The 23,861-nt window shown below is 33.4% G+C and overlaps 3 protein-coding genes across 7 annotated transcripts in view; all 3 read right to left on the bottom strand.

Moving 5' to 3' along the window:
- Positions 1 to 10,213, bottom strand: part of LOC119830250 — a 61,263-nt gene extending 51,050 nt beyond the window's left edge. For all 3 annotated transcript variants that reach the window (XM_038353193.1, XM_038353195.1, XM_038353194.1), the window contains exon 1: positions 10,042 to 10,213. The gene's annotated coding sequence lies outside the window, so the exon portion shown is untranslated. The remainder of the gene's footprint in view (positions 1 to 10,041) is intronic.
- Positions 10,214 to 12,137: 1,924 nt separating this feature from the next.
- LOC119830227 (casein kinase II subunit beta) lies at positions 12,138 to 21,504 on the bottom strand. Of its 3 annotated transcripts, none has more exons than XM_038353161.1 (8): positions 21,401 to 21,504; positions 21,096 to 21,171; positions 20,898 to 21,000; positions 20,192 to 20,291; positions 19,823 to 19,914; positions 19,276 to 19,465; positions 18,491 to 18,591; positions 12,138 to 12,281 (listed from the first exon to the last, which is right to left on the bottom strand). In XM_038353161.1, exons 2-8 carry the CDS (start codon positions 21,165 to 21,167, stop codon positions 12,250 to 12,252), a joined length of 690 nt encoding a protein of 229 aa, XP_038209089.1. In that variant the 5' UTR covers positions 21,168 to 21,171; positions 21,401 to 21,504; the 3' UTR covers positions 12,138 to 12,249. The 3 variants fall into 3 exon arrangements, with proteins under 3 accessions (XP_038209089.1, XP_038209091.1, XP_038209090.1); XM_038353163.1 differs by having other exon boundaries at positions 21,096 to 21,296; positions 21,401 to 21,499; XM_038353162.1 differs by having other exon boundaries at positions 21,411 to 21,495.
- Positions 21,505 to 23,091: 1,587 nt separating this feature from the next.
- Positions 23,092 to 23,861, bottom strand: part of LOC119830230 (xaa-Pro aminopeptidase 3-like) — a 6,101-nt gene continuing 5,331 nt past the window's right edge. Inside the window, exon 10 of the mRNA XM_038353166.1 lies at positions 23,092 to 23,598. Within this exon, the coding sequence (XP_038209094.1) occupies positions 23,400 to 23,598 (199 nt within the window). The 3' untranslated portion in view covers positions 23,092 to 23,399. The remainder of the gene's footprint in view (positions 23,599 to 23,861) is intronic.

The raw sequence follows: 23,861 nt of genomic DNA, 5'->3' as shown, positions 1-23,861 counted from the left end.
TATGTAAATGTTCGCCCACCTCACACCTGTCACATTTGTAGATCAGACGGTTCTGTTTGTACCTTTATTTTACCTTGATATAATAAAATAAGGTTTATATTGAATTTATTTTTTTATTGGGTGTTTTTAGTAGGTATTATGATATAACCATTTGTATACAATACTAGCTGCACCCGGCAAACGCTGTTCTGCCTTACTCTTATCGTTTAGTGGTATGAAAAATAGATGTTAGCCGATTCTCAGACCTACCCAATATGCTTACCAAATTTCAGAGGAATCGGTCAAGCCGTTTCGGAGTATAGAGACTAACATTGTGACACGAGAATTTTATATATAAGATGTAGTCGTTGCTGTGAAATTTTTAAGTGAAAAGCTTGTTTTTATCACTCTTTACAATATTTATTTTCAAAACATAACTGTCGGTACATTCACATAAATATTACTTATATTTTTATAACTCACAAATTTATATGAATTATGAAACTATCACAATTTAATATCTAAAACCGGCTGTTATTTTACATTAGGTGAACTCTAAAATCACGAATATGACTTTGATAATATCTTATGGAATAGCCAAGAAATGCAGAGTCATCTAAAATATCATAAAATAATTTATTCGATACAATCGGCTAATTATGAATTGAATGTACGTGAAATTAATGCCGTTGGGCTCTTAATTACTTCCGCCGTCGATTATTTTTTTTCGTGACTTAAATTTTAAGGTCTGTGGGACTGCTACAGAGAAAAAATTCCATGCGTTCTAAGGGCCGTATAGATTAAAAATAATTAACGGAAACAAGTTATTATTACAATCAAAGAAAACTGATTTGAGTGTAATTTTAATTAAATGATGATTAAGTTTGTTCTATTTATTTGTTATTTATTATACATATTTTTTTATGTAGCTATGGATATAATAAAAGTTTAGTTTGAACTATTAATTTTAGAATACGAGAACCGAAAGCCCATTTCCATTTCATAACCCTTCCTAGTCCATTCCTTTATTCCCGCCATCAATCCTTTCTTTATCCGGTTATTCGGGTGGTGTTGGTCGCTCACCATCAGATAGACAACCAGATCGATATCCCACGTCAATATAAACAAATGCCACTCATCCCAGGGTTAACTTTAGATTGTCTGTCGTATCAAAAATTTTCATTCTAAATGAACTCCGTTTAAATGAACAAAATATATATGATAACGATAACGACGGTCTAAACACGATTAGCCTGATATCGTTCCGTTCTGATATCGTTAACTGACAAGTGCTAACTGTTAATTATAACGCATTATTAGTTTCCATTCACACAGCATCGCACACACAACGTTCCATTCGATAAATCCAGCAATTATATACAGTCAACGTGAGCCAAGTTTTTATATGGAAACTATTTAGTAAGCGGATGGTCGCACTTGAGTCACAGAAATGACGTCATGTCGCAAATGCCAACCGGCCGAGCAAGGCCTCCGAATAACACGCCTACGGTGGAACCAAGAATATTGTCGCCAAAACCTGTGCATAGACAACAGACAATAATGTTACAATATATTCTAAATGAAATATAGAATCAGCTTGAGATTCACAAGTGATGAGTACCATAATATTATCTGTACATGGCAATATTTAATCAAAATATACTCGTATGTTATATGCATCTACAGTGTGTATTCGAAGTTCAAAAATTCTCCAAATTTAGGGATAGTATTTCCAGAATTTCAAAAGATTTAATATATTTATATTAGATTAGCTACGCCCCGTGTTTTCACCCGCGTAAATCTGTATCCCGCAGGAAAATCGAGATATAAAGTCCAACTATCTACGTACCAAATTTCATTGCAATCGGTTCAGTAGTTTTTGTGTGAAAGAGTAACAAACATCCATACATACATATGTCCATCCATACTTACAAACTTTGGCGTTTATAACATTAGTAGGACAAATATTAAGTAACTTGATTCACATAACAAATTAAACAAGTACAAACTATCCTCACAACTTCAAAATAAGAGAGTTTAGGCTTTGAAATCAGAACCCGTCGTCGTTTTAAATAATGTCACTAAAGCAATAAACTGCCATGGACCACCATAAGACATAGGGTCGAAAACCTCGAAAACAGAGGGAGGGGAACAATCAAAAGTTATTAACGATACATTCTATATAATGCTGGTGGACAAAAACTAGAGATCTCATAGAGATCATGACACATCGTATTTATGTCATAACTATCAAGGTCCTCGTAAAACGAGTTTTATATAATATATTCAATGCATGATTATTTACTTCGTTGCGTGTTTGTTTGAAAATATCCTATTCAATTTGTTTACAGTATTCTTTTTGTGTGAAATGTGAATAGTTTGTGTGAAACTAATTGTATATAGAGATTTAAAATTCTGTAAAAATATTTTGAGAGTGGACGTAATACGACGTAGATTCGAATCTCGCTTGAAATCGAATCATGATAATTTTTCTGTTTATTTATTCTCAGAATATTTCATAAGTACATATTTTGTGTTATAATGCCTTTTGCTAACAGTAGTTACTATAATAACAGTTCATCTTCTTTCATAAAACCGCAACTTCGTCACTCATGAGGCAGATTTGCTTCCCCAGATTTCAAAATACATTGCTCCTCAGGTTTAAACTTATGCTACATGTACACTAACATGTGGAGCAATGTATGTCCCCTCATCAGGTAACTAGTCACGTAGAAGCTTCCTGTCAGCCGAGACTATAAAAAATCCACAGCTAATCGTCGGTCATCGCTCCATGCTTACTTCGAAATGGGTAGAAGTGGAGAAAATACATGCAGCAATAGACATCGGAACAAAAATGTTTATTTAACCTAAGAGCATTTGTACTTTTAAGGCAATATGCTTAATAATCGTTCTTGCTTGCAACCGACTTCAAAAAAGGAGGACGTAATTAATTCGATTTTATGTTTTTTTTTTAGTCCCAACAATCCTGGCGATCCTGATGATGATAATAAGATAAACTCATAAAATTATTGAATTTCACTCTATCTTTGTTAAATTTTGATTTAATCTGTCCTTTTAAAGGGGGTCAAAATTAAGTCTTAAAGAAGCCTGTTACAAACATATATACCTGTTTGTTTGTTTGGAAAACAAACAGATGCAATTAATAGAAGCATGTTAAAAACATGATGTTGTTTAATATCAAACCAAGCTTTAGCAGACATAACACGCAAATAAAAAACCAAGATGAATGATATGAAACACGCCTTCAATTTTCAGCGGTAAACTTAGATAAAAAATCTTGTTATTCCGTTTTACGGAGACGAGTAAAAAGCGCACTTAAAAACTCGTCACATCAAATCGAGCTGTATTACTTACATTAAATATTTAATTTTACTGCCATAGCGGGCGCGCCGGATGCTTACGGGAAAGACAAGTTCCATTTTGGACGTGATGTGTACACAAGTGTTGCTAGCATAATGGTCATATAACCTAATTTGGTACGCCGATGACAAAGCGGTGTCCTAGATCTATTGTGCGATTTAAAAAAGTTAAATAACCTTTTTTTTCTTTTCCATTAAGGCCAGACCATAGACAATTTAAAATTCTATTCTGAATTTAAACAGCTTTTCCATTAGCATTGATGTATTCTAGATAATATAAATTCTTTGCAATCCATTTCGCTGTTTGGCCTAAAGCGCTAAATCGGTCTATCGATGCCCTGTTATTTGGCTAAGTGCATTGAAGATAATAGGCATGGCTTAGGAATGCTGCATAGGATACAAAGAGCCACTTTTGTGCACGCCTACCTCCAGGCGACTTTGGTGTGGTCCAATCATTTGAAGTGAATAATATTGATTTACTATTTACATTGTATTTGTTAAGCATGCGTTTGTGTATTTCGTGGCGAAACAAGAGAAAAAACTTATCTTATTATTTACATTGTAACACCATGTACACCATGTTTGTGAAAATAAAGAATTATGACTTATGGATTGCGACACAATGTTCACCGTGTATTGACGTATTATGATACCTATTTCTATTTGAGAATTCTAATCGTGTTTCGGAGATGACATGTTATTCAAATGTTTATTCCCATAATTACATTCTTTCGTGTGATCTTCATTTGATGATCTCGTAAGTAAATAATGCGTATACTTATTGTGAAAAAAATTATATTCATCAAAACTACAGGGTAGGAGTTATCAAATGATTCAAATTAAATTTAGTTATAACAAATCTTTAATGTTTAAATAAAGAATCGCCTTAAGCCGCTGGCTATTAATTAATATTATTCATGAATGTTACTTCATAATAATAATTATTTGATTAATTTCTTCAACAATAAATGTTATTTACGCTACTAATAAAGTGTTGTAATTGATATTGCGTGTAATATCAGTTTTTTAGTTGATTATATTTAATAAACATGTCGTTCATTACATCAAAATATCGCCATATCGTTTATTATTCTAATTTTAAATTTCGACTCTGTAATTGCAGTCTTAAAATCGAATCAGTCAATACGCGAGCGGACGGTACCAGTTTTTTTTTAAAAAAAGTTAATGACAGGGCCAGGCGCTCGAGCATGGAGTCGAATTCGTTACTAATTTATGACACGATTCAAATTTCAAACTGCAGTTTAGGGTTCTTACCCAATACATTCGAAATTGCAGTAATTTAACTTTTTTTATTTTTACGCTACCATTCGAATACCAATTGGTGTACAGAAACTGTGCCATTGTATATAATGGTATCTATAATGAAATTATGTGTATGTATTTAAAAAGATTAATTGCAGCTTTGTCGTGTCAATGATACACTACTCTATTTTAACACTAATAAGACGTTATACAAAGATGTAGCTAAGGCAAATATTATGAAACTTACGTTGGCTTATTATTCAATATATTTGATGACTATATTTCACTAAACAAACATATGACAACCCTATTCACAGCTCGATACCATGCTACCACCCTTCCCAGGTGCATAACAAAGCATCGAAACTTTAAACAATAATTTTTATGCAACCGCCTTTTACGTGCTATGAAAAATAGGCTTCAACAAGATACAACTATAAATGTTATATAAAAATAGAATGGAAAAATGTAATCGACTATCGATACATGCAAAAAAATGTTTCCAAACAGGTGTTCAGCCGCGAGTCTTTAATCAAAGTTTTTATACAATAATAATAATGAACGCAGTAACGAAGCGGCTGCAGAAATGAAAAGTGACCAAGAAATTTTATATTCGACGTTGACAGTTGACATAGATAAAAAATGCGCGGTATAAAATATCGATAGATCGCAGCATGGCGTCTGGTACCATAGAGTAATGAGACCGTGTATTTAAAATGTGTTATACGTTTTTGCTTTGTATGATACTATTAAAATACAATTATTATCATACTATATTGATAGCAAATTATTAGTTTCGTAAAAAACTAAGTTCGTTAACTCAAAAATTACGCTATACAAGTCATCACGTAAGCGGGTTTACCTAATTTCAAATGGATTATTTCATATGAATTCTCATAATTAAAGAGCGCGTAATAACATGTGCTAAATACTGATCATCGGGGTGGAACGAATTTTATTTACATCGCATTAGGCATACTGTGATGTCATCTCTATGTTAAAATTACTTTGTGAGTCGGTACCAGGTAGTTAGGTAGGGTTTTTGTCTATTTCTTTTATCATATAAAGATTTAAGTAAGCTTATGTATTTGACAATAACGTTATATTTGAATTAAGTGTTAAAAAATTGCAATGGAATTGAAAATTTTCTACTCAAGCCCAAGCTTTGAGACTTTGATCGAAACTCATCAAACATAGTATAATTCACCTTGCAAACAAAGAAAAAACGATCAAATCGGTTCATCCGTTCGACAGCTCTATGTCTATACAGAAACAGATATATAGGCACTCACAGACACGTGAAACTTATAGCATCCCAACGTTTTTGTGCGTTGGGGGCTAAAAAATCGAATAACATTCAGAAATACTAACCTTGTTATAAAATATACTAATTCCAGAAACATTACCTACCATATAATTTCCCTTAGCTACACGCTTGGCGCTTAGGTACCTATCAATAATACGGAATCCAATAGCTGATCATGATTTTTCAACTTTAAATTTCAATAAAAACTCTCGACACAATGATTTGTCAAGTTGAATACAACTGAAGTTGTATCTCAATCATCCGAACACAAAAGATAGGCAAACGCAAAAAGGATAAAAAACAAAAAAACTCATTACAATCCTGGCGTTAACAGCTCATTCAAGGAATTAGATTCGTTAAACACATCGGAATGGTAGTTTTACGATCATTTATGTGGTGGTCCAATGTTTGAAAGAGCGTTTTAAAAATAATTAAAATGTTAAATGTAATTTTATAGAATACCTAGTCGCATAGACTCTAGTAAAAAACAGAGTTCCTCGTTTACTCTGTTTTGCTTTACTTTGTTTATGGTTTTTTTTTAATTAATTGCGTACCTGAAATAGCCGTATGATGATAAAATATAAGGCTTATTTAAGGTAATTAATTTTTTTCTACTATATGTATACTTAACAATTTAATTATTAATTTGAAATTTATTGCTAACTAAAAATTATTTAAAATGATAATGACGTGTTTCCTTTCTAACATGCTTTAATTAAATCAACTATAACCATTGGAGAATAAAGAAAACAAAAAAGAAAACTAATTCCAAATTTAAAATACTGTTCGAGGTTATTATTTCCCATCATACGTCAAACGCACAAATTCCCGCCATGTACCTATGATTTAACTGCAAACGTACTGGAGAGGCGGAACAAGCGCATTCCATCGCAGGCCTGTGAACGGTAGGTGTACTTAGAATTTCTGAATGGCCTAGGAACCCATTAACGGGCCCTGTTCCTACGATAATGCAGAGGTATGCCTGTCAAAATGGCGCGTTGCACTATCGTTGCTATGGCAACGCGATACTGTATACAGTCGTTTGGAAAATGCAAATGTGTTCTGTAAAATCTAAAGCAATAAGGAACTCGAGATTTTATCCTTAACGTTTTACACTGTAAGTACTTAATGTGATATTTCGATAAAAGCGGTGTACCCAATGGTTAGCATATGGCCTACATAACAATAAATTATACATAATATTTTGTTGATCAACAACAAATTCCCAATTTATCAATGTATTACCTTATGTTAGTTATTTTATATATTTACGTTTGTATTTGATTTTAAACAACGATTGCTGAAAGAACGCAAGCATAAAGCGTACACTAAAAAAGTTGGCAACTTTTGAATTGACAATCGTCAACAGAGTAAAAACATGATAATTTTACTTGATATTATAAAGCTGAGTTTCCACTATAGGAAATTAAACTTACTACCTTTGTGTTGCCAACGTCTTATAATTCACAAGATTTAAGCCTCTCCGCTAAACTCATTAATTTTTTTTTAACGACATAACGGTCGTTAACAATAAATTCTTTGGTCATATATAAATAATAAATCCTAATAGCTTCAAATCATAAATTTATGTATTAACACAAAGATATTTTAAATATTGGAGCAGTAAATATCAAATGCAGTGTAAACTGATGAGTTATGTTAAGGATTATCGAATATTAGTGTCGCTTGTTATATCACCTCCATGCAGGGCATTAGCATTATTCTGAACTAGTTTCGTTCTGTGGCTTTTCTCACGAACACTTTTCTATAGCGCGATCGCACCGCATACATTTCCAGCACTTATTCTTTGTGTTTACGACGAAAAGCGATGAATTATTATCAACGAGCCATATAGAATATGGTTTTATAAGGAGAATATCGAAGGTGGAGGTTAACTATGCTAAAACCAAATTTATACACAACCTTTTAGAAATTAAAAACCACGTCACCCGTGACCACGCTCTCTGTAGTGTTCGAAACGTCGGGTTAATAATATAATGAATAAATCGCGTTTAAAATCCGTTAAAAAGTTTTTAATTTCTAAATGAATAATACTTGCGTAAAATCAAAAACAAGAAAATATTATACATATCCTTTTCAACCTCAATCAATTCAAACCTACGTATGAGGTGATGAGTTCAGAGTTATATATTATGTTCATAGGTTTTAGATAAATTAAAAAAGCTCAATCCTTGTACAAAAACACCTGTCTAGTAAACTAAAAAACGGTTTAATCCAATAACGGATCGAATATCATATTATCTCCCTTGTGTACTATTTATTACCCACCTGTTCTTACCATTTACACGAAAACACATAAAATTTCTAGTTTTGTTGAGAGCAACAAAACAACTTCAAATTACAATCCAGTGCACAAATAAACAATTTGAACGCTGCGGGTTATTCGAAAAATGTGGAATTTGAAAACGCAAACATTATTAGCACTTTATGAAAGCCAGTTTAACTATCACTATATCCTACTAATATTATAAACGCGAAAGTATGTAAGTATGGATGGATGTACATGTATGGGCGTTTGTTACTATCAAGCAAAAACTACAGAACCGACTGCATTGAAATTTGGTACGTAAATAGCTGGATAACTGAAAAAACCCGCAGGCAACTTTTTATCCCGATATTCCTACGGGATAGAGACTTACACGGGTGAAACCGGGGCGCAGCTAGTATATAATAATTCATTTGGTAAAATAATTCTTCTGGATTGCTAATAAAGATTTTAAACAAGTAAGATGTCCTTAATACCCATATTTTACATAATTAATACAAATATATAATTATAACATTTACCCAACTAAATATCTGTATCTGTAAATCCTTGTATCCGAATTACTATAACATTATTTAACTATGTTATATCTATGGTTAAAATATATCACGTTTTAACCAGTCAAGATAACAATTAACTCAATTTTCAACATGCAAACATTTTATAATATTTTTCAATCAATTGTTTACAATTAATCTTTCAGCCACTTTTTTTTTATTGCCCGCCTAAAAATATCGTCTAACTAAACGCATATTGTTAGAGGCAAGGCATCTCACATCCTGCGCTATTGTTCGACTCCAAATGATCATTATCTTTGCAATTAATTCGATTACAACTTAATAACGTCTGAGATCACACGTTTTTTTAACTCTAAGAGTCACTTAAACTTATTTATGTGAGAGTCATATTTCTTTTCATGTTGTAGAAAAAAATATTTTCTTATTACGAAATTTCGTCACCATTATGGTCTTCCATACTATATTAAGACAATAAATATAAAATGGATGTATTCATAAATCAAAAAAAGTAAAATTATTATATTACCTTAGCATTAAAAATGTAAATTATCTAATGCAATACATACAGGATGTTCTAAAATACAGAGTTGATCAAATTAAAAAAATATATATACACGGAAACCATAGACCTTCTCCAGGCGCCGTCGGATGATAATTTTAAAAACAGAACCATAAAGAGTAAAGGCCTCTCTTGATAGATTGTGCTAACCATTACGCAATGCAGACATTCCGATATTGGGCAATACGAAATCCAATGTTTGTTAACTCACATAAGGTGTAAGTGATATACATGAGACGCTAGTAAGCTCCATTCTAGAACTGGACTCTTTAACAACGATAAAATAAGTCCTGTTTAGTTCATTTCCATTACTAATATTCCTTACTTTCTTGCCATCTAAATAATATTGAATACATACATAATTGTCTATACATTAATTTCAAGAAAAGCGTCGGTGGCATAGTAGAAATTTTCCCGATGAAAAACTCTCGATACCGCGCTCGGCAAATAGAACTTTGCAATCGTGGACTAAAGTACAACTTACCTATGTATTGTTACAACACAGCTGCAGCTATCTTACAACGGAATCGTTTATTCTAACAGGAATCTAATTGCGCGCTCATGCATAACAAACAAGTCTGATTATTATTATATTTACAATAAAACCTTCATTTGAAAAACCTTCTATAGACGTATTGGCGAACACGCACGCAAACTCATCAATGAATAGGTACATTTATCTATTTACAGTTCAAAGCTAGTTCCCACAAGAATATGTTGTAAATTATACGTATAAGCTGTTAACCAACCTCTTTCGTCGTCTGATGTTCAGGTCCAAAATTGCGATGCAATTAAAAAATAAACAATCACAGAACTATTATGAAACACTATAACGGCACGTTGACAGTAAGGCGCGGAGTTGGCGGCGCAAAGCGACGTGCGCGCGCGCTGAAGGTTCGACACAGACTGACGATGGAACAAGATTATGCAGTGAACGTAATGACCTTCCTGCCCACAAGCCTGGCCAAAACCTCTTTTCCTTGTGATTCCATATAAAGGAAATGACATTTATTAATATAAATAAAACAGGACCAGATTTGCCATTATTTTTAACACCAATGAACAGAGAGCAGTGAGCTTTTTCCACAATTACACGAAGTCTGAGAAAAACCAGATAATAGCTGCTGAAGCATACGTATTATTCATTCATTATTTCAGAAACGAATCAAGATTTTACATACCGGTTAGTTTAATTTTCTAAACTACAAAACATTAGTTTATTTAAAATTACTTTCAAACTGGTCGAACTTGGCTCTACATGCTAAAAAAAATGTTACATAAGTCAATTCTCTCTTACTCGTCTTCATTTCCTTCAAATGCTTCTCTCACAAGACCCTATGAATGATGTCCCCACTTTTAACGAGATCAAAACTAAAATGTGTAGGAACCTTAAAGAGTAGTATTAAACCCATGTTACCAATATAAGAGTAACACTCTTTGGCATGAAAATCTCTTTGGACTCTTTGGCCATCTCGCATCGGGGAAGGTACCACACTCCTCTAGAAGATCGGTAGTAGCATGCGAATGCTGTATTTCGTACGCTAAGTGGGGGATGGAGGCCCTGTTTTTCCCTACCCTTCACCCTTCCCAATCACTTCTTTACTCCCGCCAGTCCTTCCCTTATCCCTTTAAAGAGGACAACGCCTTTACGGTGGCCCTACCTCTGTACGTGGTCATGAGCGGCGATGGTCGCTTATCAAGTCAAGAGACAAACCACCAGCTCGGTTGCCCTTTATAATATACTAACGCGTAAGTCCGTATCCCGTAGGAATATCGGGATAAAAAGTTGCTTATATATTATTCCAGTTGTCCAGCTATCTACATACGAAATTTTATTGCAATCGGTTCAGCAGTTTTTGCGTGAAAGAGCAACAAACACACACACATCCATGCAAACTTTCGCATTTATAATATTAAATATAGCAGGAAGAAAAATACAAACCCACCTGAACGAAATCTTCTCCATAACTGCTTCGCCACTAATTATCTTCAAATTCATAAAACAGAGCGTAGATAAGCGTTAGAGATGCCTTTTCCTCTCGTCCCATTGTCCTATGAATTCTTACATCAAAGTATCTGCTCTTCCCGGCTCCACCCGGTTGGATTTTTTGTAAGCCTTTCAAAGCGGAGACCCGATCCGAAAAACAAAAACCATTTAAATCCGTTCAATCGTTCTTGATTAAGAAGTGTTGTAACTAAACAAGTGTTGTTATTTCTTATAAAATAAACTAGCTTTTGCCCGCGGCTTCGCACGCGTTAATTTCTGAGTAGCTTAATAGATGTTACTATACATATAAACCTTCCCCTTGAATCAATCTATCTATTAGAAAAAAACCCCACCAAATTCCATTATGTCGTTTTAAAGATCTAAGCATACATACATATAAACGCGGGAAGCGACTTTGCTTTATGCTATGTAGTGATTTATTAAATGGGTGTACCTTTCAGCATTTAAGAGGAATAATAAAAAACGCTGAAATGAATGCTGAGAGCTCGTGCTCACGTACTCGTATTGAAGTGATCAACCGATTCAAGAGATTCTCCATTCAACAGTATTTTTTGCATTTGGTACCTCATAACTTGAGTAACCGATTTTGATGATCCTTTCTCTATTTGCCTACTATGTGGTCCCATTTTCCCCAAATTTGCTCAAACTCTGAGAATTTGAAGGCGACAATTTTTTAAAGAACACTATTAATTTTTACGGTTTAGCAAAAAGACGCGGGTTCGAATCCCGCTGTGTCAATTTTTTTTCTATTGTTTATAAATTTTCTATATATTTTTCTATAATAAATCTCAAATTGACTCGACTATCAAACTGTGGACAAACATTAACAACAAAAAATAAACATAAATAGCTTTATTCCGATGAAAAATAATCTTATTATGATATATCTAACTTCAATAAATAATAAGTGTTCATTGCGTGACCGTTGTGATCTTGTACTTGATAATATTCATTTGGGGAGGTTTGCTGCTGTCTTCGTCTCTGCAGCAAACAAGATATTATTAGTAATCATTATTTTTTCTTTTTTTTTATTTTTTTTACTTTTTTTGTCTTTTTTTTTCTTTTATTTTATCTGAACTAAAGTTCACATTTCTGTGAGCGATCTCTTTTATTCTTTTCAAATTTTAATATCGATTAACCCTTTTTTTGTGTTTAACAAAAACTTGTAGCAACAAATATAAGCCATAGAGTATTTGTTTAAACGCGCTAAACTCTGGAACTACTAGACCGATTTTAAAAATTGTTACGCCAGATCCCTGCATGCTTTAGCTATATGTATATGTGCAATGGACAGAGCCGTGGCGGAATGATAATATATTATAAACTAGCCTATAGCTATTAACTGTCTACTATTCTTAACATTATACTTCCAGATTCTATGCAAATAGATGCGAAAATGTCCTTGTTTGTTTCTTCTTTCACGTTGCAAATGTATGCTATCATTTAAGAGTCTGGATATAGAAGGCTAGAGAGTGACATACATACAGACTTTTTATCGTGGGAAAACATCTAATTCCATTGGAATAATGATGCGAATTTGAATGTGACATGTACGACAACTGTTAATTTCCTTTGAACACGCGAGCGAAGCGCGGGAAATATAAATAATGATAGAAATTAAAAAAAAAATGAACGTAGGTCTAAGTGCGAAGTTCAGATTCCATCAGGTAGCAGCACTGCTAACTCTGAAGTTGCAAAAAATAACATAGACCTCTCAATGTCGGAAACGGTAATGAGTGCGGACGCTAAACGAAATTCAGCGCGAATTACACCAGATGGCAGCACTGCTAACAGAGAAGTTGCCGGATGAATCACGACTTATTTTTTTCTACAACGGTGCCTAGCCCGCTTCGCATTTGAACATCGGAGCAAACGATACTTGGAACTGTTAGCCGTTTCGTTTGCCAGTTTTTAATATATAGTGCTAAGGCACGAATTGGGCCAGCTCGCACCGGGGAACTACCACACCCCCACAGAAGACCAGCGTGATAAGGAGCATGCAGTACAAGTATTTAATAGGGTGAGCGGGGGAGCCGGCGGCCTTTTTCCTTTTCCTCCCAGGCCATTATTTCCTTCCATTTGTCGACCCTTTTTGTCCCTTACACCTTAAAAGCGGCCAGCGAATTCGCTGAGGCACTACCTCTGCGAATGTTCATGAGTGGTGGTAATCGCTTACCATCAGGCGAACCTCCTCAGATGTCCTTATGACATAACAAATAATATTAATAATAACGAAAACATATGTAGTGTTTAATTTGTATACTGCCTCTGTTAGATCACGCTATCTCAACGCCCACAGTCATAACCGACGAAAGATTCAAAATCACGTCCTACTCCTACATCCTACTAATCCTATCCTACTAATATTATAAATGCGAAAGTTTGTAAGGAAGTGTGTGTGTTTGCTGCTCTTTCACGCAAAAACTACTGAACCGATTGCGATTAAATTTGGTACGTAGACAGCTGGCCAAGTGGAATAACATACAGGCTTTTTATCCCGATATTCCTACGGGATACGGACTTACGCGGGTGAAACTTAAATTCCATATTTACTTAAATTACAAATAAACTTAAATTGCATTTTTTTCCTCTGTATGTTTATTTTTTTTTGTTCAATCGTTTTTGTGTTATTTTAATAAATTTCAAATCGATCTAACTATCTATCTATTACGTTGAAAACATAATAAGTAGTATATAAGTGATATGGTTTCTAATTCAGACTGAAAATCAGCACTGCCATATCATATATATGCCTATCAGCAAATACTGAGACACTACTTTATATTTAATATCTATGATAATTTTTTATACATATATTGAATAAAATATAATAGGTAATGTATTGAAGTTTGCACGTGTTTCAACGCATACTTGTGCACTTTATTCTAACAGCACAGTTGTCTCTTAGCCACGGCAGCCTCACTCATATAGACAAGCTATGTCTATAACTATATAGACAAACAAATATTTAAAAATCTATGAAAATGTTATTGATATTGTGAATGGAGAAGAGCCTATTTTGAATAAAAATTTTATGTTTTAAAACCAATGTATCTTACGTTCATGAGGACCTAATTTCTTCTTATAAAACTACCAATTTTCATAAAAATATAAGAACATTACAAACAATGAAACTGTTAGTAATTACCGCTATTAAGCTTAAACATTTTTATTAAAGTAAAATAAAACATCACGAAATATTTTATGTTAAATTACTGAAGTTGTGTCAGAAATTCTTCATACATTTTAAGAAATTTGATGACTTATAAACTATCCTTAGACTTTGTTAATGTGTTTAGTTATATCATCGACATACTATATAAAAATCGAATCACAATAGCCTATTAAAAATATCCGACCGGTGTTAGAAAATATTCATTGAAATTAACACCTTATAGTGTGACAGTAATGTTCAAAGTCCTTTGTATAACGCATTAGACTCTGCCTAAACACGCGTAAGCAGTCTTGCTTTCGGACACTTTTTAAACTTTATTGTGAGTCTAGTTGCTTATTTATATATGTGTGTATGATGCGTTGTATATATCTATCAATAAAGACTTCATTTCTATTAAACTTATTTGATGTTAACATTGATAAAAATAAATTACTTAATTTTTTATTATATAATATTTCAAGATCTCTCTCTCTCTACACAATTTCTGTTTATTTAATATTCTAATATATAATAATTTCTGTTTATTTAATTTCTGTCCAGATAGCCACTATGACGTAGGCAGTCGCTAAGAAAGGATTTTGTTTAATCCTACCCCCAAGGAGATAAAATAGGGGATGAAAGTATGTACCATGAAGATTTATTTGAACACGCGGGCGAAACAGCTGCTATAAATATAATAAAACCTCTCTCGCCAGTTAATATTTGACCCAAGGATAGCATGCGGGATTATGGTAAATTAAAGAAGGCTATATTTCTACAATTATTTTTATTTATCATTATTCACGTAACCAGCACATTAACGAAAAATTGTCGTACTTTAACATAATATGTTTTCTCTGAGAGACATATAGAAACGGAAACGTAAATAAATTGTTTGCTTAATAATAAAAATAATAAACTTATGTTAAGGGTATAAAAAAATTACCGTTTATTATCGTTTCGAATCCAAAATCCGATAATACATTAGTAAGTGCCTAAATCGAGTAAAATGTGAATAAGAAATTATAACCTAAAAATTACCTTAAGCCCCAAAAGCGCCGATTCTCTATTCTATTATGTTATTATGTGCTATATATAAAACTATTCAAAAACATAAACGTCATTTGTATCGGTAAGTTCATATTGTTTTAAAATCCAATTAAGTGAAAGAAAATTACTCCTAAGCTATACGGAAAATTTTACGGTCATTTAATTTTTATTATTCATAACCTAATTTCAAATGCGGCTTAACTTTAAATCAATAACTTTGTCGGATCTACAATTTCATTAGAACGATAATATGTTGCAGCCATAAACAGACATACATACACAAAAAATCTCATACAACTACCGAACCGCGCGTTATTCCATTATAAATATAACATTTACTAGCTTTTTCACCGCGGCTTCGCTCGCATGGAGCAATCCAAGAGCCCTCGCACATTTCTGTACCATAACATTCACCAAATATTGATTCCTGTGTCCTTCTCGAATATTCCATCTCTTCCAAAAATATCAAACTACCTCCAAATCAGTTAGAAACTATCATCACATCATAAACATTCATATGGAAATACACCCACCCACGGCTTATGAACTGAAAGACATGTAAATAGTTTCAAAGAGAGCAACTTCTAACTCATCGTACCCTTATTGACTCAACGATGATGTGTTTGCTATATGTCTCCTTGTATACGTTTTTTGTGTTACTTTATAATCGAAATTAAAAAAGAAACTATTTCCGGGACTTCATTTATAGTTTATGATAGGTACTGCACAGTTTTATATTTACACTATAATATTATAAAGAGGAAACTTTTGGACGCAAACAGCTGCAACTTCACTGGGGTGATATAGGTTATATGTGTACTATGGGCGAAGCCGGGGCAAACAGCTAGTCTCTTATAAAATTTGAATGTTCAGATTCACGTCATAACGTGTAAACGTGTGTGATGTGATGTTTGAAAGAGAAATATTCAATTATTTCTTATCAATTCGATATAGACAACACACGAATATTATTCTTGCATTATCCTTTAATCAAAAATTAATAGAAGCCAATTTATTCCGAATGGAAATTTCACAGAGAAAATAAAAGGTTATATATACAAAGGCAATAGTTGTAGCTGTTTATTTGTATTTAAACACGTTTCCCTCTCAATAACTCTACAACACCCACCACTTGCGACTTAATCGCAATGAACGTACTGCATTGCGCCATCGCTCGCTTAATACAAGTTGGCGCTCATGCATTGCAAGCAATGTATGATTTTCAATCTGTATGTCATTGTGTTTTCTCAACATACAAGTGACATAATATGTTAAAAAGCTCATATTATGTGCGCCTGCACCGCCCACAGGCTTTGTTTAACCTCTTTTATAATTTCTGTGAGAACCAAAAAAATTAAAATTATAAATTTATTACACTACTGCATAGCAAATTGACACTAAAATGAAAACAAAGCTACAATGGATTAAATAATAGATATATGTTCAAACAAAACTCTATCTACATATGAAGGTAGTTTGCAAAGACGCCCGTTATTTTAAATTTTTCACCACCGCAGTAATATAAGACTTTAATTTCTCTAAAAGCTATTGATTTTCTTCCAAAGTAGACAACATAAACTGAGTTATATTAACTTGTATGCACATTAGAAGGAATAAAAGCATGTCCCATGGTTATTTATTATTGTTATTAAACACTGTATTTTTATCCATCGGAGTTTGTATGTATGTCTGTGTGTCTGTGGTATCATAACTCCCCTGCGAGTGAACCATTACGTTCACATACGGCCCGTCAGAAAATACCTGACCTCCGATGACCTTGGATTAACTACAACGCAGGGTTGCCAACACTGTGTCGATAGCTGACCTAGTAACTTGGTTTTGTAATTGGGGCTTATCCGCGAATCGATAATTAAGATTTTCTCATTCGGTTATACAAAAAGGAAGTGAATCTCTGAATGCTAGGACAGAATAATGTGTATTGCGATAAACGTAACAGAAACAACAACATAGCGTTTAAACTATAGTACAACTCACGCATAATTTGAGTTGATATGCTTTCAAATGTCTACCCTCCAAAAACGTTCGCAAAAAATATTGCTGTTTGACTTTACGCTGTGTGAAAAACTAAAATATAATATAATGTTACATGATCATATCGTGTTTAGTTTAAAATAGTAGAAACTACAAACTTATTCTCATACGATGTATTAACCATTTAATTTGTTATCAATTACACGGAGTTACATTCTACAGAACAAAATTAATTATTATAATTTAGTGTATAATGTTTTACCAATGAGGATATTCTGGCAAGTCTTTCATGTGATCAGATGGCAATGTACATAAACTGTGATATTATTTGTCAATTAATTTGTAATTTCACTTTTTAACTAAAGCATTATTCAATGAATATACCGCAAGCCTTATTGTAATGAAAATTATAAATAAGAAGCCATCGTTTTCAGTAACATCCATATTCCTTGACAAAATATCTTCATTGTCATTGAAATCAATTCTACATGGAACTGCAATATACTGCCGCGATGAATACAATGTTAATCTACAAAATGTATTCCCACGTAACTAACCGACCGTTTCGTCTCATTCACCCTTGCCACGCATTACATAAGAGCAAGAGAGACAAAACACCGATAAACCATAGACAATCCCCCCACTACTTGGACACATTACGTCATCTAACAGCGTGTCTGGTTGGCTACCATAACGTGCTAAAGCGGTAGTAATTCCCGCGTCGCGTGGGAAAGAGACAGCGCTAGATGACGTATCTAACTCTGTCTTTTTCGCACACTGGCATAACTCCTGCTACAAAACGTAATAGCAACCCCCCCTGATCTATTCGAACCGAGCGCAACAATCTAACCATCGAAATTACTAATTTTATCACCGTTTCAAACGTACAAGTGGCTTCCAACGACCGTTGATTAAAGATTAAAAAAAAAAACTCTCCGCATCGATCGTTGTAGCTCCGTTGGGGTCGCGGGCGGGTCTATCTACTAGCGTTTACCGTTGTTGTACGAGGGGGTTCGCATCGACGAGCGCTTCAGCCCGGCCGCCGCTTGCAGTTGGATCTGGTAGGCGAGCGGGTGGATCTTGAAGCCGTATAGCCTGGAAGCGATTAGAGTGCATATTATATTAGTGATAAATTTAATCCTACTAATATTATAAATGCGAAAGTTTGTAAGGATGTGTGTGTGTGTGTGTGTTTGTTGCTCTTTCACGCAATATCTACAGAACCTATTGCATTGAAATTTGGTACGTAGACAGCTGGACAACTGGAATAACATGTAGGCAACTTTTTATCCCGATATTCCTACGGGATACGGACTCACGCGGGTGAAACCGCGGGGCGCAGCTAGTAATTATATAACAATGGTTTAATTATTATTTTATTAATAATATAACAATGGTTTAATTCATGAAACAATTGTATGAAATTGAAGAATTTATTACATTAAAGGAGTATTTATGAGAATTTATAGTATTGTTTATTGGAATGTAATCTAATCTAATTCTCGATTTTCAATATTTGCACACCCGTTTGGGTGAGTAGACTCTATTAGCTGCATAATAGCGTAATAACCATCTATAATTTGTAAGTACATTCTTGTTAATTAAAAATGTTGTTCTCAAAATATATTTTATTTGAATACACTCAAATTCCATCCCATGGCCTGAAATATTTCAGGCCATGGGATGTTAAAACCATCAATGGTGATTAAAATTACTTTTAATTGAATAAAACATAGTTAAGAAGCACTCATACTCTATTCTATTTCCATTATCATTTACCTGGGCACGAACTGCGAGGTGGGACGGTGCGGCCTGTAGTCCGGGTGCACCATGAAGACCATGTGTGGGAAGCCGGTGCCGAAGTAGGCGCCGTCCGTGTGGTGGTGACGCGATGACTTCGGCGTATACACGTCCATACACCTCGGGCAGTAGAGCTTCACCATTGCCTCGCCAGGCACGTCCGAGAGACCTGGCAGAATATGATCATTATTATAACATACACGCTTGATTCAATTATACATTGATCTTTTGTGGGTGTTGTACCAAGTTTGGACAAATTTTAACAAAGCATGTGAGACTCTTATATATAAATATAATGTGGACATTCAAGTCATACTGGCTCTTCTCTGACAATACTTGTGTTTGAATCAGTTGATATTTGAAGAGCCATCGCAATAAATCTAGCTGAATAAATTAATGATTGAATTTGAATTAGGTTTACTTAAGTTCTTTCCAGGTTTATGGATACTGCAATATTGACCACACACAACCACAGCTAAATTCACATTTATACGAGAGAAAAAGTGTCAACTTGAGTTTAACTTACCTATAGGCAGCATAGGCTGACACTCACAGTACACCCTCGGACAGTGACCAAAATCACCGGTCTGGAACTTTTCCAGCATTTGACCAATACCTCTGAAAAATGAACAAATTTTATGACATATCATAACTTTGTTTATCCCAATGTGTGGAAGATGTAGCGTACAAGGGAAAAGACAAACTAAGCTGTTTCATTTATTACTAGAAAATACAAAATAAATTATAGTACATTATAATCTTACATTACTCACATAACTACTTCACTGTACAAAAACAAAAAATATAAAATAAGTTGTAAAAAAACAAACAAATTGATACAAAAAGGTAGTTTTACCCCCAATGGGGAATTTTTTAAGCAACCATGAAAATTTACCTGCTTGTTAAAATATATCTGGCGTGTATTAATCCATACAGCATTTCAGACGCTTGCTCAACAAGCTCTGATTGATTTGGGTTTTCTTCCAAGCCATCATCTAAAAACGTTCCCATATTAATGTTTTGCGTAGTGAAAATATAGTAAATATAGTAATTAGTGTTAAATTTTAGAAATCACGATTTATATACCTACCATAAGAAGTGAATAAATAAATTACCTAGGACCTTTTTATTACTATTGAAATAATTTACCATATATTCATATATGTGCATATATTCTAAAAAGTTGTGTGTCTAAACATCCAAGACATCTATAGATTATTAAGATTAGCAGATGAATATGGTTTAAAAAACTATGAAACATGCCCCAATAACACACGCAATAGTGTCATCTTTGATTGTAATTTCATCAATTCTTTGATAAGTGTACAAGGTTTATCTGTTTGCTTAAAGTGGGTTAAAATTGAGTCTAAAGGCTTATAATGGCCTAATGATGAAGTAGCAACCTACAAAATATGTTGTGTTTATATATCTTCTAAATAGTTGCTTGTTATTGTCCCAGACATATATATTTCGATTGAAAATAAAAGGTTAGTTTTCAAGAGAATAAAAATCATAGATAACGAAAATATCATAAGCAATGCTAAATTCATTGAAGTTGATATTCATTATCAACTATCTATGCAATATTAATTTGTTCTTACCAGGTTCTAAATCCAATATCATGTCTAAGGCATGTCTATAATGTGGTACTTGTTCATTGAGCCCTGTCAAGTTGAATTTATCACTTATATAGTCCTCATCCACCTAAAAAAAATAATAAATTTTAACAATTTCATTTCATTTCAAAGCATTTGAACACATATATAAATTGACACGACAAAAGATAAAAACTTTTATACCTCGCAAAAGAACTCATTTCCCCTGAGTCCGCAGAACCATGTAATCCAGGAAACCTCCTCCGAGCTGCTCATTTTTCTTAAAAAAACACAAGTTTCTATTAAATTTGCTGAAGTTTCGGCGTTAATCAGAATGGGATAAAACAGCAGGCGTAGCTCGCAGCGTTTTTATAATTTGACAAATAATACGACGCCAAATTTAACCTTAAAATGTTAATTGATGTCAAAAAATAACTTTGGATAAGAAATTTTAACAATTTAAACACGTTTTAAGCATGGAAATGTTACTAAATACGCTGGAACCTCACCTTTTGGTACCTTGATTAGCCACGCTTGACGGGAGGAGATTCTGCCTCGGGATGAGGGAGAAATCTATTTTGATTTTGATGCTTCCTTGTGTTTCGTCTACACGCTTCTTGTTTATGGTAAGATTTTAAAAGTCAAAATAATAATTTTTTGACAAAAATTTTATAACTATTATTTTACAAAAAATACAAATACTGTTTAAAGACAGCTTAAATTTACATATTATTTGTATTTGCTTTGTTTTAATACTTGAAAGTGAATGTTCATTTACGATGCGTTTCATAATATAACGCACATTTATCATGAATTCAGATATGTATCAGTTTTCATGAAAAATTCGAATTATTAATTTATAAATAATTAAGGTTTGTAATTTACTCGTAGACTGATTTATAATATAAACAAAAAAAACATTGTCATTTAATTTGAATCTTACAGAAAAGCGATATCATTTTTAAATTCCATACTCTAAATATCAATAAAACAGACTCCAGCAAGAAATCTATTATATATTACTTTTCTACACAATTGATGTACAGTTTCTTTTTTAGTTTTAAATACATATAACTACATAATATTAAAATCTCATAATAATAATAACACTTAAGTTCTTTATAAGCTTACAGTGTGTAAAAGATGGCATCGGTACGTAGGCAATATAGTAGATTTTTAGGTAACAGTATATAAGTAAGCGACCGCCTCTTTGGTACAGTGGTAAACGCGTGAGCGTAGAACCGAGGGGTCCTGGGTTCGATCCCGGTGGGAACAATAAAAAAAAAAATGTCTCGGCTGATCACCTACTTGTCTATAAAGAAAATCGATCAGTGAAACAGATTTATATCATCTGCCCCATACCCCAGTAGGGGACACGGGAGTTCACTTTAAATAAGTAAGCGAAGTAATCAAAATATATTTGTTTACGTATTTTTATGTACAAGTTTTCGGTACTTCACATACAATTATGTAAGTCAGTGTTTATTTTTAAACTTCTATTGGAGCTATATTTTTGTTTTTACTCTTTGTAAAATTTCAGAAAACATTTGAAGAACGACACAAAGAGTACAGTAATAATGAGGGACAACATAATGTGACAAATAATCCAACTTACTATCAAATTTAAAAAGATAATTATTCAATAGCTATAGTATATTATAGCTCAGATCAGCTAAATAAGTTATTTTTTAGATGATTTGAGGTTTATATTAGCGGGTCAACATGACACAAACTAATTAAGTGCGACGAAAAGTCTATACAAAATCCCATCGTCGAATACAAACTTTCGCGCCAACTTACAAGTACTTCAAACTTCACGTCTACACGTGCCGTTTGCGCAAACGTATATTGATGCAAACATGTTTGTGCAAAATAAATCATTGTCGTATGGCCCCGCTATAACAGCACACTCCCGCTACTTATACATGGTCTTTAATCCTAGCTATCTACAACTACTAGTCTCGTCTTTAATCCTAGCTAGTTGTAGATACAACTACAAGTCTCGCCTTATATAATACGAAATTAGACACGTGGCACTACAGGTTGTCTACAAAATCCCAACTATTATTACACTTGCGAAAGTTACTCTGTGTCTATCTCATCTTCACAACAAAACGACGAGACCATTTTTCCTGGAGGATAACGAGTAATTAAATAAAACAACACTCATACCTATTATATTATATTACAATTTATTTATATTCAGTTATTTACATCTGTTCAAAGTATTCATCAAACTGATATTAAGTACAATGAACAATTACCCGACTGACAGAAGGATTTTCCATAAATTGTTATGCTTCAATATTGATAAAAAAAATTATACATCATGAAATAAGTGTGCAATCAGATGCATAGGGGTCTAAGAAAATAAAATACAAATTATCTGTGGTCCTCATAAACGTATTATTATAATATTCTTTTTCAGTAATTGAGAGTCAATTAATCTCAAAGTCAGCCAACTGATGAAAATAATCAGCCAACTGCTGAAAATAACGACCGACAAAATTAAATATTCTGTTTTCCCACAATAGCCTCTATATCGTTCACTTCCTTTGCGCACGCGTCGGTCAACACGACCGGATTTCCGTCCGTTATAAGTACGTCGTCCTCGATCCTTATGCCCACTCCTCTGAACTCCTCTGGGACGGTGGTGTCATCTGGCCGGATATAGATTCCTGTAATGCCAAATATTATTACAGATTTTCTTTCATATTTAAAGGTTAATTACATTCTATTGTGGGTTTAGTGAGTGAGGAATAAGGTTCAGTTTAAATAAAATATATAGTGTATATGGTAAGATAAATATGCGTGTTTGCTAAATTATTAGTTGCCAAGTCTTTTTTTTAATATGAAATCTAAACTAGTCCAGGAATATATTCGTACATACTACCTCAATACTTTGAAAAAACAAAACGTATCTGAGATTTTATTTTTAATCCAGTTTTTAAAAAATGACCTCGTCCCACC

This window comes from Zerene cesonia, chromosome 11 (assembly GCF_012273895.1).
Source record: "Zerene cesonia ecotype Mississippi chromosome 11, Zerene_cesonia_1.1, whole genome shotgun sequence".
NCBI lineage: Eukaryota > Metazoa > Arthropoda > Insecta > Lepidoptera > Pieridae > Zerene > Zerene cesonia.
Note: the sequence above shows the minus strand (reverse complement) of the source record. Positions and strands in the feature narration are given on the sequence as shown.